General features: G+C 34.1%; 2 protein-coding genes across 2 annotated transcripts; one reads left to right on the top strand and one right to left on the bottom strand.

The window, feature by feature from the left end:
* The first annotated feature begins 426 nt into the window (after positions 1 to 426).
* On the top strand, positions 427 to 1,790 carry LOC119615080 (60S ribosomal protein L13). The gene is made up of 4 exons (XM_037971153.1): positions 427 to 574; positions 887 to 1,142; positions 1,222 to 1,527; positions 1,628 to 1,790. Exons 2-4 carry the CDS (start codon positions 900 to 902, stop codon positions 1,712 to 1,714), a joined length of 636 nt encoding a protein of 211 aa, XP_037827081.1. The 5' UTR covers positions 427 to 574; positions 887 to 899; the 3' UTR covers positions 1,715 to 1,790.
* Positions 1,791 to 3,376: 1,586 nt separating this feature from the next.
* Positions 3,377 to 15,209, bottom strand: LOC119615081. Its single transcript, XM_037971154.1, is given in 9 exon segments — positions 3,377 to 3,662; positions 3,734 to 3,865; positions 6,351 to 6,582; positions 6,645 to 6,901; positions 11,235 to 11,422; positions 11,486 to 11,632; positions 11,707 to 11,815; positions 15,131 to 15,155; positions 15,158 to 15,209. Coding segments are annotated over 9 exon segments (1,368 nt in total). The 3' UTR covers positions 3,377 to 3,436.
* Positions 15,210 to 15,618: the final 409 nt, after the last annotated feature.

Genomic DNA, 15,618 nt, shown 5'->3' with positions numbered 1-15,618 from the left:
TCGACAGTCATTATATATACATTTTTAGAACATAGTCCCCCAGAAATGAATGTTTGTATTTTTATGCTCTTGTTGGCAAATTCGTCTATGATCGTGTTGTGTACATGTAAATAGCCGAAAATCTTCGTATTCTGAAAAATTATGATTTTTCGACTAAATTCGATTTATTCTGTGCCTGTGCTCTGTAGTTTTCGAGTCGAGAAAAAACATTGAAAGAGTCTCTCCCTTGTTAGTTCTATGATTCAGATAATTTTTAAATTGAACCAAAACATATTTGAATTACGTGTGTTCACCCGATGTTTTTGTCGATTCGAAAGTTACAGAACACAGGCACTGACTAACAGTAAATTTTATTTTAAAATACATTTTTGTTAAAAATTCATGAATCTACTAGTTATTTTTTTCAAAAAACTTTAGTTATCGGTTACTTACATAGTTGCATTTTTCGTACCCTATACCTACACAGGGTTGTATGTTAAGTTCGAAAATAATCGACTGTTATTCGAAAAATGTTTTTTCGACATTGCTAAGTTGGCTGCACTTTTCCTTTTTGATTCGTTGTTGGGAAGAAAAGGTTTGTAAAAAATTTCTGCTGGTGATTTTTTTAAAAATATGTAAAAATTAAAAAAGTTTTGGTTGAAATTTCAATGAAATTAAATGAAAGAAGTGCCTACTAATAAACTAAGCATAAAACATAATGGATTTTAGTAAAGAAAAATGAAAATTTGTGTTAAAATTTCATGAGACAACCACGTGGTGTTTGAACGAAAATTATTTTTGTTTTTTTTGTGGTTATATGGAGAATAAACGTAAATGTGTTCCTATTAAGTGAATTTGTATTGTAACGTTATTAATCAGTGCGTATTTTTGTTTATAACTATTGCAGACTAAACAACAAAATGGGTAAGGGAAATAATATGATTCCAAATGCTCACTTCCACAAGTGGTGGCAACGTCATGTTAAGACCTGGTTCAACCAACCCGCCCGCAAGATCCGCAGGCGCAATAACCGCATTAAGAAAGCCAAGGAAGTCTTCCCCCGTCCCGCTGCTGGTCCCCTCCGTCCCGTAGTCAGATGCCCCACCATCCGTTATCACACCAAGTTGCGTGCTGGTCGCGGTTTCACTTTGGAAGAATTGAAGGTAGGTGTCTAAATATTGACACACTTTTCCCCCCAACCAGCAAGATGTAAACATTAAATATTTTTGTTTGTCTCTTTAGGGTGCCGGTCTTACTGCTGGTTTTGCCAAAACTGTTGGCATCGCTGTTGATCGCAGACGCAAGAACAAATCCATCGAATCCCGTCAACGCAACATCCAACGCTTGAAGGAATACAAGAGCAAATTGATTCTCTTCCCCATCAACGAGAAGAAGATCCGCAAGGGTGAATCTTCTCTTGAAGAATGCAAGTTGGCTACCCAACTTAAGGGCAAGGTTATGCCTATTAAGAAGGAAGAACCCACCATTGAATTCCGTGAAGTTACCAAGGACGAGAAGAAATTCAAGGCTTTCGCTACTTTGCGCAAGGTATGGATGGCCCTGCTTTTTTTTTAACATATTACTATTTTTCTTTAAACTAAATGTTGGGACAATTTCATTAATTTTTGTTTACTTTTTTCTATTTTAGGCTCGTTCTGATGCTCGTCTTGTTGGCATCCGTGCCAAGCAAGCCCGTGAAAACGCTGAAAATGAAGAAAATGCCAAGAAGAAGTAAATTAGTAATGGTGTTTAATAAAACTATAGTTTTATAATAAAAAAATAGTATATGTGTAAATTTTTTTACATTTAAATTGTGTGTTGTTTTTGTAAATATAGAAAGATTTTGACCACCATGTCTAATGATGTTATAAGAAGGTATTAGGGTTAAATAAGACAGTTTCTGGCATGTAATAGAAAAAATTTCGGTATTTTCATAAGCGTACACAAGATTCTAATTGGATTTGGTTATAATCGAGATATTTCTATGCTGTATGTTTACCGTGATATAGATCATGTAAATATTTTGTTGATAAAACGATTATCAAGGGGCTATATTCAAAATTACTTCCGGTTCTAAAGTGAAATTGAGAATTGTTTATAATTGTAACTACCACCGTTAAAGAAGATAATTTTATGCAGAATTTTGGATATTTTTCGATTTTTTATTTAAATTTTTTGTAAAAATTAATCACTTAAAAATTTTCTTCGATGTTTTACGTATTCCTTTTTTAAATTGCCTTTGGTGCATCAGTTAATTTAACATAATATAAGTACCATTGGTTAGTGCTGTGTGAGTTAAGAATTAATTGTTACTGGAGATTTCTGACTGGTCGTCGAAAATTCGAATATCGAAGCAAATGTCTGCTAAAGCAGGCAATGGGAGAGATGATGTTCTACGGATTCTTCGTCGTCCTGGCACCTGCAGAAGTCGTAGGGTAGGCCAAGTTTTCTTACATGGTTCCCAAATAAACAGTGTCCTGCGATGACAGCAGCTAGATTGCTGAGATTAAGACGACAAAATTGAAGGAGATATGGCGTGCATTTACTATCTAAATTTGGTCATATCATTCTGGCAATAGTGCAAGTTGGCTCGTTGTGCCATATTGTCTTCATAAATTTTTTTTATCCAGTTGTTGTTTGCATGTTTTTAACGGAATGTTACAAAAGATATCTATGTTCCTAACGGACATTGAGGCGTCTATTTGCGCTAATTCATCAGCCACACAGTTACCAATCAAATTACCGTACGTACCCATTTGATCACGTCTATTGAATGTCTCGCTATTCTATTTAAGGAAGCCCAGTATTCCTGGACTAGCATGGATGTAATTTATACACCAATCAGAGATTTGATAGCAGTTTGGCCATCGGTATAATTTGCTCTTATTATGGCTGATATTTTAGCCTGCATAGGACTACATTCATTCTGTATTCTAAAACTTATCCTGATCCCAAATTCAAGGATGAAAATGCCGTTTCCCACTCTTTCCCCTTTTTTTGGAAAAGGTCAGTGTAAACAGAAAGAGTTCTCCGGGAGTAGTATTCCTTCGCTGCACAGTTTTCGAAGGTTGTATAACCGAAATTTCTGTGGAGTGCAGTAGTCAATATCTTCTCTGTAATACTTGCGTGGCTGTATGGACGTACATATATCAAAAGGACTGTATATATTGTTAAACAAAAATGACTAAATGTAGGTATGGTAGGAATAAATTGTTAGATAGTATTTACCGACAAAAACGCAAAACAAATAAAAAAGTAAGAAACATTTTAAACAAATTTCTGTACATAATTATTATGTATGTATTTTCGTTTAATTTATTTAATAATAAGACGGAATTTATAAGTAAGAAGCATAAAGTATTGATATTTTTGGCACAAATTCTTAAAAGTTTTTCTCATATTATTTTTTTGGAAAGAAAAAATTATACATAAATTCGTTTATGTTACAATTAAAAAACTAATTGCATATAATATCGATTGATTTATTGGCGTTAGCAGGATTTTGTTGCGTATAAATACTACCCTTGGCCAAACTTGATTGAGGTCCTTTACATAAATCTGCATTATGACCATAGGCTTTATAAGCACGTTCCGTGCGCATGGTAGAATCGGCGCCATTGGCAAGATTTCTTTGACCTTGACAAAAGTCAGGATTTGCACCATTCCAGGTGACATAATCGGCTCTGAAAAAGAATTATAAACAAACCAATATTATATTGTTCATCAAATATAAATTTATATGCAATACACTTACAACAATAAACCTTCATTTGCTCCTTTTGCTAAACTGGCATTGGGACCATTTGTCTGTATACGACCCATTAAAGATTTGAAATCCTTACATAGTTTGTCTGTGGCGGCATCTGTTTGATCTCGATGTGAGTGCCTGTGTTTGGTGATTTTTTAGTTTAAAAGGCATATTTAGTAGAATTAGTTCATAGAAATATTTTTATACATTTTATACATAATTTACTGTATAATTTTATTTTGTAAATGTCGTTCGTATACAAATCGTAACATTTTACATCAATTAACTAAAAGTTATTCCCCTTTCGTAGTAATTTCTTATGATACTCTCGCTTACCAACATGTACCCACTGTGACCTCATTTACCACGAGATATTTTAATAAATGTTAACGATTTTCAGAGGAGGTTTTCGATTTTTTAGAATTGGAGGTTTTGCTGAAAGCTCCATATGTAATGTGGAAAACAATTTTTTATTTTTGAACAGAAATTTACTGTTATCATCAGCCTCTTCCCATTTTTAATAAGAAGAAGGGCAATATTGTTGATTACAAAGTAGTCGTCAATCTATCTATCTATCTATCTATCTATCTATCTATCTATCTATCTATCTATCTATCTATCTATCTATCTATCTATCTATCTATCTATCTATCTATCTATCTATCTATCTATCTATCTATCTATCTATCTATCTATCTATCTATCTATCTAATCTATCTATCTATCTCTATCTCTATCTATCTATCTATCTATCTATCTATCTATCTATCTATCTATCTATCTATCTATCTATCTATCTATCTATCGAGCGAGTCGAGCGAGCGAGCGAGCGAGCGAGCGAGCGAGATAGCGAGCGAGCGAGCGAGCGAAGCGAGCGAGCGAGCGAGCGAGCGAGCGAGCGAGCGGAGCGAGCGAGCGAGCGAGCGCAGCGAGCGTAGCGAGCGAGCGAGCTAGCAGCTAGGAGCGAGCGAGCGAGCCGAGCTAGCGAGCGAGCTGAGCGAGCGAGCGAGCGAGCGAGCGAGCGAGCGATCGAGGCGAGCGAGCAGGAGCGAGCGAGCTAGCTACGTAGCGGCGAGCGAGCGAGCGAGCGAGCGAGGTCGAGGAGCGAGCCTAGCGAGTCGAAGCGAGCGAGGCGAGCGAGGAGCGGAATCTAGCTAGCGAGCGAGCGAGCGATTCGAGCTATCTATCGTATCTAGCGATCTAATCTATCTATCCTGATCTATCTATCTATCGATGCTATCTATCTATCTAGCAGCTTCTATTACTATCTATCTATCTATCTATTCTATCAGCTATCTATCTAGTCTATCTATCTATCTATCTATCTATCTATCTATCTATTACTAAACATCTCATTATTACATTCAAAGAGGAGGAGCACAGTCTTTCAAACGTTGTCTTATCCGTTAAATATGATCAATGTAATAAAAAATCTCAAAGATCATATTTTTAAAATTTGGTTTTGCAAATAGTCTGACTTAACTAAATTTAATATTGGATCCAATGATTACGATATGTATACGACATAATTATAAAATATTACGATCCATATATATTATTTAAAATGATCTAATGAGTCAATGAAGTGAAAAAAGCATGCAAATATGTTGATATTTATAAATCATAAAATATACGAAAAAATACAATATTAAGTTTAAGATTTTTAATGATATACATATAATATTAACTATTTTTTAACTGTGAACTTTTAATATAACTTTTAAAATATGTAATTAAATTAAGTTAAATTTTTTCTACTATATATTCCTGATTAGTATAATTTTGTAAACTCTTAGGGCAACTATAAATCTTTTATAATAAAAATATATATAATTTTCTATATATTTATTATAATTTAAATGGCTACTAATGTGTATATAAACTTTTAAACCTGATATTTTAATAAATTTACAATAAACCGATTAAAAATTTTAAACTTAGGACCTTAATATTTTAAATTTTAAAAACTTCTACGTTTTATAAAGATATAATTTTAAAATTTAAAAAATAAGGTGCATTTAAAATACATTTAATAAAATACATACATTTAAAACAAAAAAATTTAAATAAAAGTTACTGAAAGAAATTCAAATGTCATACTTTAACGTATCGGATTTATCTCGAGAATGTAGGGATAATTTATCCCAAAGTATAGCTGTTACTGGATAAGTTCCACGTATAAAATCATTAGCGCTTATTTTATTATTTGTACGATAACGATCTAAAATACTTTTTGTGGACATGGTAACCGATGAGAGTTTCAAAGTTGAGCTTACAGATGGTATTATGTATTCGTTATCGTTAATATTATCAATATTCGTTGTATCCGTTTTATCGTCTTTAAGTGCCGGGTTTACGTTGATTACAATTTCTTTGCGTAAATTGGCTTCGCTTGATTTTAAGATTGAGGTTAAGGGTTTGCTATTTTTGTTTTGTTAATAACATTTTTATTGTAAAAATAAAGCAATACGAGTATAATGAATTAAAGGTTAAAGCAAAATAAATAAGTTTTCCAAAAATAAACAAAAATGGAAAGCTTTATGGAAAAATGTTATGTATGATGATCAGTTACATATATAGTTAGCTATAAGTGTAATTTTTGTTAATAATTATCACATCTTACCTACTAACACGACCCGATATATTGCCTAAGCCGTCAAGTTCCTCTTGTTTATATTCCAAAGTTGTTGTGTGTGCTAGCTTTGGGGTCTTTTGGAGTTTTTGCTGTTCTTCCTCCTCCTTAACTATTTGTAATATTTGCATAGCCCGATCTTCAGCATAGTTAACCGATTCCAAAGCCATTACCAATATATGATCAACTATTTGTGGATATTTTTCCTTAAGATGAAGTTTGACTGTAAATTTATTAAACAAATTTTAACTATTTTTAAAAATTTATTATTAAATTTTTACTTACTGGCCTCTTTTTCTTCCTCAGTATACTCTTTCGGACGTAATGGTATAATTTTAATTTCATCTTCAATTGTTGGTTTAACACCACCGTTCATTTCATTATGTGGTCGATTGGTAAGTTTTGGTGGAGGAGCAAAATCTTTTTTTATATAACCTAATGAAATCAATTTTTCCGAAGCCTTTTGTACATTATTATCGGCATTTGCTAAAACATCCAGTAATAAAGTTTCATCGGCTTTGGGGAATATAGTTTTCATATATCTGAAGAAAAATTAGAGATCTCTGATTAGAAATATTTCATATAATTAGTGTAGAAACAAAATAACGACGACTTGTAAATTCTTTTTGGTCAAAACGGAGTCTCTTTGATTCTACTTGACAGTTCGCGTGTAGTGAACTACCACGTAAACCAAATTCTTTTTAGGGAATTTACTGATGAGACAATTCATTATATTGCATAAATTATCGGGCCATATTCGACTCTAGTTGCCTTATAAGGTCACCTTCAGAAGATGACATATCAGTCAGGCAACTTTTAACAAAATAGTACTTTTTAGACATTAAAGTACTAAACTAATTTTTCGCTAGACTATAGACTAACTAAATACTAGACTATAGACTAGATTATAGACTATAGACTAGACTATAGACTAGACTATAGATTAGACTATAGACTAGACTATAGACTAGACTATAGATTAGACTATAGACTTGACTATAGACTAGACTATAGATTAGACTATAGATTCGACTATAGACTTGACTATAGACTAGACTATTGACTAGACTATAGACTAGACAATAGACTAGACTTTAGACTATACTATAGACTAGACTATAGACTAGACTATAGACTAGACTATAGACTAGACTATAGACTAGACTATAGACTAGACTATAGACTAGACTATAGACTAGACTATAGACTAGACTATAGACTAGACTATAGACTAGACTATAGACTAGACTATAGACTAGACTATAGACTAGACTATAGACTAGACTATAGACTGGACTATAGACTAGACTATAGACTAGACTATAGACTAGACTATAGACTAGACTATAGACTATAGACTAGACTATAGACTAGACTATAGACTAGCCAATAGACTAACCTATAGACTAGACTATAGACTAGACTATAGACTAGACTATAGACTAGACTATAGACTAGACTATAGACTAGACTATAGACTAGACTATAGACTAGACTATAGACTAGACTATAGACTAGACTATAGACTAGACTATAGACTAGACTATAGACAAGATTATAGACTAGACTATAGACTAGACTATAGACTAGACTATAGACTAGACTATAGACTAGACTATAGACTAGACTATAGACTAGACTATAGACTAGACTATAGACTAGACTATAGACTAGACTATAGACTAGACTATAGACTAGACTATAGACTAGACTATAGACTAGACTAGACTATAGACTAGACTATAGACTAGGACTATAGACTAGACTATAGACTAGACTATAGACTAGACTATAGACTAGACTATAGACTAGACTATAGACTAGACTATAGACTAGACTATAGACTAGACTATAGACTAGACTATAGACTAGACTATAGACTAGACTATAGACTAGACTATAGACTAGACTATAGACTAGACTATAGACTAGACTATAGACTAGACTATAGACTAGACTATAGACTAGACTATAGACTAGACTATAGACTAGACTATAGACTAGACTATAGACTAGACTATAGACTAGACTATAGAACTAGACTATAGACTAGACTATAGACTAGACTATAGACTAGACTATAGACTAGACTATAGACTAGACTATAGACTAGACTATAGACTAGACTATAGACTAGACTATAGACTAGACTATAGACTAGACTATAGACTAGACTATAGACTAGACTATAGACTAGACTATAGACTAGACTATAGACTAGACTATAGACTAGACTATAGACTAGACTATATAGACTAGACTATAGACTAGACTATAGACTAGGACTATAGACTAGACTATCGACTAGACTATAGGACTAGAATATAGACTTAGACTATAGACTAGACTATAGACTAGACTATAGACTAGACTATAGACTAGACTATAGGACTAGACTATAGACTAGCTAAGACTAGACTATAGACTAGACTATAGACTAGACTATAGACTAGACTATAGAACTAGACTATAGACTAGACTATAGACTAGACTATAGACTAGACTATAGACTAGACTATAGACTAGACTATAGACTAGACTTAGACTAGCTATGACTAGGACTATAGACTAGACTATAGACTAGACTATAGATCGACTATAGACTAGACTATAGACTAGACTCATAGACTTAGACTATAGACTAGACTATAGACTAGACTATAGACTAGACTATAGACTAGACTATAGACTAGACTATAGACTAGACTATAGACTAGACTATAGACTAGACTATAGACTAGACTATAGACTAGACTATAGACTAGACTATAGACTAGACTATAGACTAGACTATAGACTAGATAGACTAGACTATAGACTAGACTATAGACTAGACTATAGACTAGACTATAGACTAGACTATAGACTAGACTATAGACTAGACTATAGACTAGACTATAGACTAGACTATAGACTAGACTATAGACTAGACTATAGACTAGACTATAGACTAGACTATAGACTAGACTATAGACTAGACTATAGACTAGACTATAGACTAGACTATAGACTAGACTATAGACTAGACTATAGACTAGACTATAGACTAGACTATAGACTAGACTATAGACTAGACTATAGACTAGACTATAGACTAGACTATAGACTAGACTATAGACTAGACTATAGACTAGACTATAGACTAGACTATAGACTAGACTATAGACTAGACTATAGACTAGATTATAGACTAGACTATAGACTAGACTATAGACTAGACTATAGACTAGACTATAGACTAGACTATAGACTAGACTATAGACTAGACTATAGACTAGACTATAGACTAGACTATAGAGTAGATTATAAACTAGACTATATACTAGACTATAGACCAGATTATAGACTAGACTATAGAATAGAATACAGACTGGTTTATTGATTGCTATGTGGATGAAAGGCTTATAAGTTAAAAAAAGTATCGGAAATGTCGTGGGGTACTATTGCGGAATTTTTCGATATCAAAAAGTACTGAAAAAAATATCAAAGTACTGAATTTTATACGTCTGGTTTCGGAATATTTAATCCTCATAAGTTTTTACCTCTGGTGTAATATTAGTACAGTGCTTGGAGTATTGGAGCAACGATTTTCAAATATTTTGATTCAAAACTTTTTAACCGTTCATTGCTGCATATATTCTTTTAAAACTTTTTAACGGTTTCAGCTATTTTTATTCAATAATTTTTAACGTTTTCGTAGACTAAATTTATAAGTCCCTTCATTTAGGGCATATTTAGTTTAGAAAGCGGATAGGCGATCTATTCTAAGGTTTTTACCAATTTTGCTTTATTCAATATTTAAAAGATATAAACTCTGATGTAGAATTAATTAAACTGTTTGTTTCAATATATTTCGAATTCAGATCAGATCTCAGTTGTTAAAGTCGTTGTCGTCTTGTTTCTACACTTAAGATATATAAAAATCAGTTGGATTATAAATTTGGCGTTATAATAAAAAATAATGTTAAAACTTATAAATAAATATAAAATCAACTAAATACACAGGCCAACAAAGTTTTCAACCCAGAAAGAAAAAGTATACTTTTCTTAAAGATTGAACAGTGTTGAATCCGAATCTGGCTAAACCTTTATTTTATATAAACAGATTAGACTCTCAGATGATTTGACAGATTTTATAAACAAAGGTTATAACGCTGTTATAACGTCTCAAATAAGTCCAAAAAAGGTCAATATAGCTAAATCCTTTAGAGAAGTATACTCTCCGGGTTTCCACATGTTTCAAATTCTGTTGTCCTGTGATATTATATAGGCGAACGCAGGAGAATAATCAAAACTGAAATAAATCTTAAAACACTTCGAAAGTCAAACCTCAATTTCATTTTTGGCGACGAATGCGGTTTCGGTGAGCAACGCATTTGATCACCAAAACGTGGTGACGCCTGATATGGTGGCACAGCCATATGGCCCATAATACCGTGGCCACCACTATTTATACTAATGACACTACCAAGACGACCTGGTGGTACTGGACTGGCCGTGCGCGAATAGCACGTGTAATCAAGGCCACGTAAATGTGAGCCAGTATCAAAACGTCGAGCTGGTGGTGTCATATGAATGGCCGAGTTGCTGTGGAATAAATGACGTTGTGCTGGTGGTGTAACGTATGGTCCTGGCATAGTGACTGGATGTTTTTCTACTTGTAAAGCACTGATAACAACAGCTTCGCGATTATAATATCTAAGGCAGTGGGGTTAATTACAAGTTTATCCAAAAAAATTACAAGAGTGGAGGCATAAAGAAAGCAGCGTGAAAATTAAAGTTATTATTTGGAGTTAGTAATTTTAAAGTTGGGTGTTTAGATTAGTTTTAAGGCTATTTAATTTAATCAGAAATTTATCACAAAATTTAACTTACTTTTTCAGAAGTAATCGTATATGATTTTCACTAGCTGTTGGAAACATATTTTGTATTTTATGAACCACCGCATCGGTATCAATTTGATTTGTAAAAGATGTTTCCTGTATGGTAGAACGTCTCGACATATTGACTGTACGAGGAGCTTGAGCAAATTGGGTTTTGGGAGCGGGTATTGGAGACATATCCTGGCAAAAATAATTTTTTAATAACAAAATTTGAATCAAAATAAATGATCTCTTAAAACTTACATTGATCAATTGTGTTCTGGAAGATGTCAACAGTGGACTGGTAGACATATGATGAAGACTAGAATTTGGTGTTTGGAAGGCTCGCATTGCAGGCATATTATTAGTTGGATAGACATGATATGGCGAACCGCCTGGTCCATGGAAAGACTGCAATTGAAAAATTAGAATAAAAATGTTAACAATATATTGGTTACTTTGTAATAGGGTTAAAAACTACTTACATGCATGGCTATAGATTCATTGGAGCACCGTTCATTTTGTAAAGGGCGATAACGTGTGGAACGTGGATCTTCAAGTTGCATCGCTTTGGTTATGTAGTTTATGTAGTAACTGAAAGCAGATATAGAAATAATTATAAAAGCTTTTTACAAATTTGTAAAGTTCTAAAGGAGATTTATAATTTAAATCTCGAAACGATATTTTTAGAGTTATGTCAGTTTTATGGCAAATTAGCGATATCCATATTTACACAGTAATAATGAGATAATTTCTTACAGACTACTTAGCCGAGCTGATTGAATGCAGCCTTAAGTTACTAAATATGGACTTGACTAAAGAATATGACGACTAAATGCGAGATAACTCTGCAAGACCCCTTATCAACTACGCAGCATGACAATAAATTTCCAGGAAGATCTGCGAAATCGTCATCTCAGCAGCTACTTGCTATATTCCTGCCATGCTCTCAGGCTTTTAGATGAGCGAGATAACATCCAAATTACCAATTCTGGCGATCCAATAGTTGCCAATATCTATAAAAATGTCACAAGGACTCCCTTCTCCTAAAACCTTGTCCGGAAAATGCAGAGCACATTTTTGGAAACAGCAGTATATACCATACAATCCACCGCCACTTAGATCTTACAAACAGTAGAGACCTTGAAAAGGCTCCTTGCCTTGCGTCTGTTTCCCATATTAGGCGGCTGGTGGGCTGCGTCTGTTTCCCCAGTAGGGACCGCAGTTTAACCTCACCTAGCAGTAGGTTGAAAATGCAACCCGTCCACAAGGACAAAATGGAAAGAAAGAAAGAAGCATGCCCCACATACCCGGTCAGGGACTTCATAATTCCCGGGAATCCTACTCCCACGGCGTCGGTAATGGGCCGTGAAGAGTCGAATGCGACTGTTACTAGGGCTAGTCAGGCGGCAACACCGGGCCAGAAAAGTCTGCGAGCTACCGGCATAGCAGGAAGTCAGTCTGACACACCCGGGAAGTCAGTCTGGCACCCCAGAAATAAAAATCTGTTAGTAGTTATTCCCAAGTGGCGAGGCACCAATGGATTTCTTTGCAGGCACCTCTAAAGCTGCTTCAGTCCAAACCGTAAAAGTGGTTGAACACCCTTCTTCGGGTCCTGTTGGAAAGTGTTCAGCTAATTCATCTCTTCCTTCAGGTTCGCAAGTGCCCTCTATACAATTCAGTGATGAATGTCTATACATGCAAGAAGGCAGTTGGTACAACCTGCAAGAAGGCAGTTGGTACAACGTGAGGAATAAACCCGAAAGGTATTAACTGGATTTTCAAGGCAGTAGTCAAACCCATATTGTTTTATGGAGTTATAGTATGGTGGCAAGCGGTGGAGCATACTTCTCACTTATTATAGGAGCAATGAAGGCAACGCCAACCAAAGCACTGCTAACCATGTTAAACTGGTTACCAGCTGACTTAATGGCTGTCCAACTTGCCATCAACTCTGCGATCAGACAAAATGCCTGTTGATCGTGGTCTGGTCACAGAAATTACGGGCACTCTAGAATTTTAAAACACTTCGAATCACTGCATTTAAATGTTGACTATTGCCTTACGAAGCCTAACATCGATAATCTCTTTCGCACCAGGATTCCACATAGGAATTCCGAATTAGAAACACAACCACCCCCAGGTGCAACGAGAGTTTATACTGATGGCTCCAAGAAGTGGTTTCTTTATTGAAGGATTTGGTATTAAATCATCCTTCAGACTGCCTTACTACGGTAGTGTTCTTCAGGCAGAAATATCTGCTATCAAACGTGCAGCGAATTGGCTAAGGTACTATCACATATCGGGGGATATATGTATGTATACATATATACTGACAACAAAGCTGCTATCAAAAATCTAACGGGTGTCTTCACGACATCTAGGTTAATCAAAGAATGCCGAGTATCACTCTACGAGATACCGAAACATTCTAGGATAACACTAATATGGGTCCCTGGTCACGATAAATTTCAGGGTAACTGTATAGCTAATGAATTAGCCATAACTGGCACAATGCCTTTACTGGAATCTCTTTTACGAACTGTAAGAAACTTGTTCTTAATAAACTGTATAGGAAAGCCAAAATCAGGTGGTTCAGTTCTGAAAGCAGAGAGTGACATCTGAACACACTCCTGCTACCACTAGGGTAACACAACGGGACCAACTTAAATGGACCCAAGTGAGCTGCTTTTGTAGCAGCTGCCTTCGATACCTAACCTATAATTGGACACGACCGATTATATGATATCTTACATTGGTTGGTCAAATTATTCCCGATATTATCCAGTTTTATTGTCGAGTTTATATTTTAAATTTGGACCTCAAGGAAATGATGTTATATCTTTATTAATCAAACGGAACACAAACAAAGATTTAAGATCGTTTTAAAAGTTTAATACAACCGAGGTGTCCCATTTTGGATATACGTAATCCCGTTCCTAGAGGATTCATAAGTTCAAAATTCAAAACATAAACTAGAAAACACTTCCTCTTACGTACTCCATTCAAATAGGCTTAATTGATTTATATCGCTTTATTTTTACTATACCACTGTGCAATAAAGGGTCTTCTTCAGTTAATGACTATAACTTTGAGAACTGGACTTAAAATATTTGTAAGATATGGTTTAAAAATCTTTCTATTAAGAAGTATATTCCACAATATTGTCTATATTCTAAGAAATTTAACGCTATCGAATTCTATAAATATCGGCTCGTCATTGTCCCCAATAAATTTACTCATGTTTTAGAATATTTTTAAACCTAATGCATTCGGTAAAAAATCTACTAATTAAATTCAATTTATTTCAAATATGGAATTATGATTTCATTTAATGTTTTTAAAAACATGTTTAACATTTGACATATAAATTTATATTTAAGAAATGTACCAGCAGCATTTTTGTCAAGTACGTACTTGTTTAGCTGTATGTATGTACTTCCAGATCCCCGTCTAATGTCATATGTCCTTGTTTGTTTTGAAATTTGTTTAACATTTTTAAATTAACATACAGAAACCTTATATACACACTCCAACGAATATACTACATACATACATATGGCGTCACACAAACATACAAACTCTGTTATAGAAGATACAAAAACAAAATCCTCTTAAAGCCTTAAAGTATCAAGGAGACAAGTACTTGTACGTAGTACATTTGTTTTTATTTGCAAACGACCTAATTTTTAGGGTTTAAATCACGTAATATAAAGTCATCGTCACATTAGCCATATTTAAGTAAATGCCTTAAAGTATGCAATTGTTAGAATAAAATTCAACAATTTAAAACGGCATAAAAATTCATTTCTAACACGCACTCACACATACACTCTGTCAAATGTACAACTTAATGTCCGCCATATTGAAAATATTTGTACAAACAAAGGGTTTTTAATGACCACTTACCAATTTCCGGTCGTCTGGTCATATTGCAATCCCATCCGGGAGGGTAATTTTGATATTGCCTGCCACCGGAATCGGCCATCATGAAATTATGTTACAATTACACAAATAAACACACAAAAACTAATTAATTGTTTAATTTTATCAAAAATAACTTAATATTTGAGCAGTTAATTGCGTTTTGTTATTTTCTAGTTTGCTTTATTTATATATGTATATTGTGGTTTCCTTTGGACAACAACCACCTTTAACCACCAACCAACCCCCTGCAATGTTTCTCTATAGTAAATAACAAAAACAACGTTCTATATAATACCGTTTTCCGCCGTAAGTTTGTTAAACGTCATAAGCTTCACGAAGCACTGATTTCAATTGCTAATAATTATTTTCAATCACTCTTTAAGCTTTTTCTTTTGTTGTTGCTGCTGTTTGAATCATGCAGTTTTACTGCTCTCTTCTTAAATCTCTTAAAGTGTGCTAAAAACGAATTT

The sequence above is a fragment of the Lucilia sericata genome, unplaced genomic scaffold (assembly GCF_015586225.1).
Source record: "Lucilia sericata isolate MDLA Ls3-8-SP2 unplaced genomic scaffold, ASM1558622v1 Contig004010F_arrow, whole genome shotgun sequence".
NCBI lineage: Eukaryota > Metazoa > Arthropoda > Insecta > Diptera > Calliphoridae > Lucilia > Lucilia sericata.
This window is presented reverse-complemented; position numbering and strand designations above follow the sequence as displayed.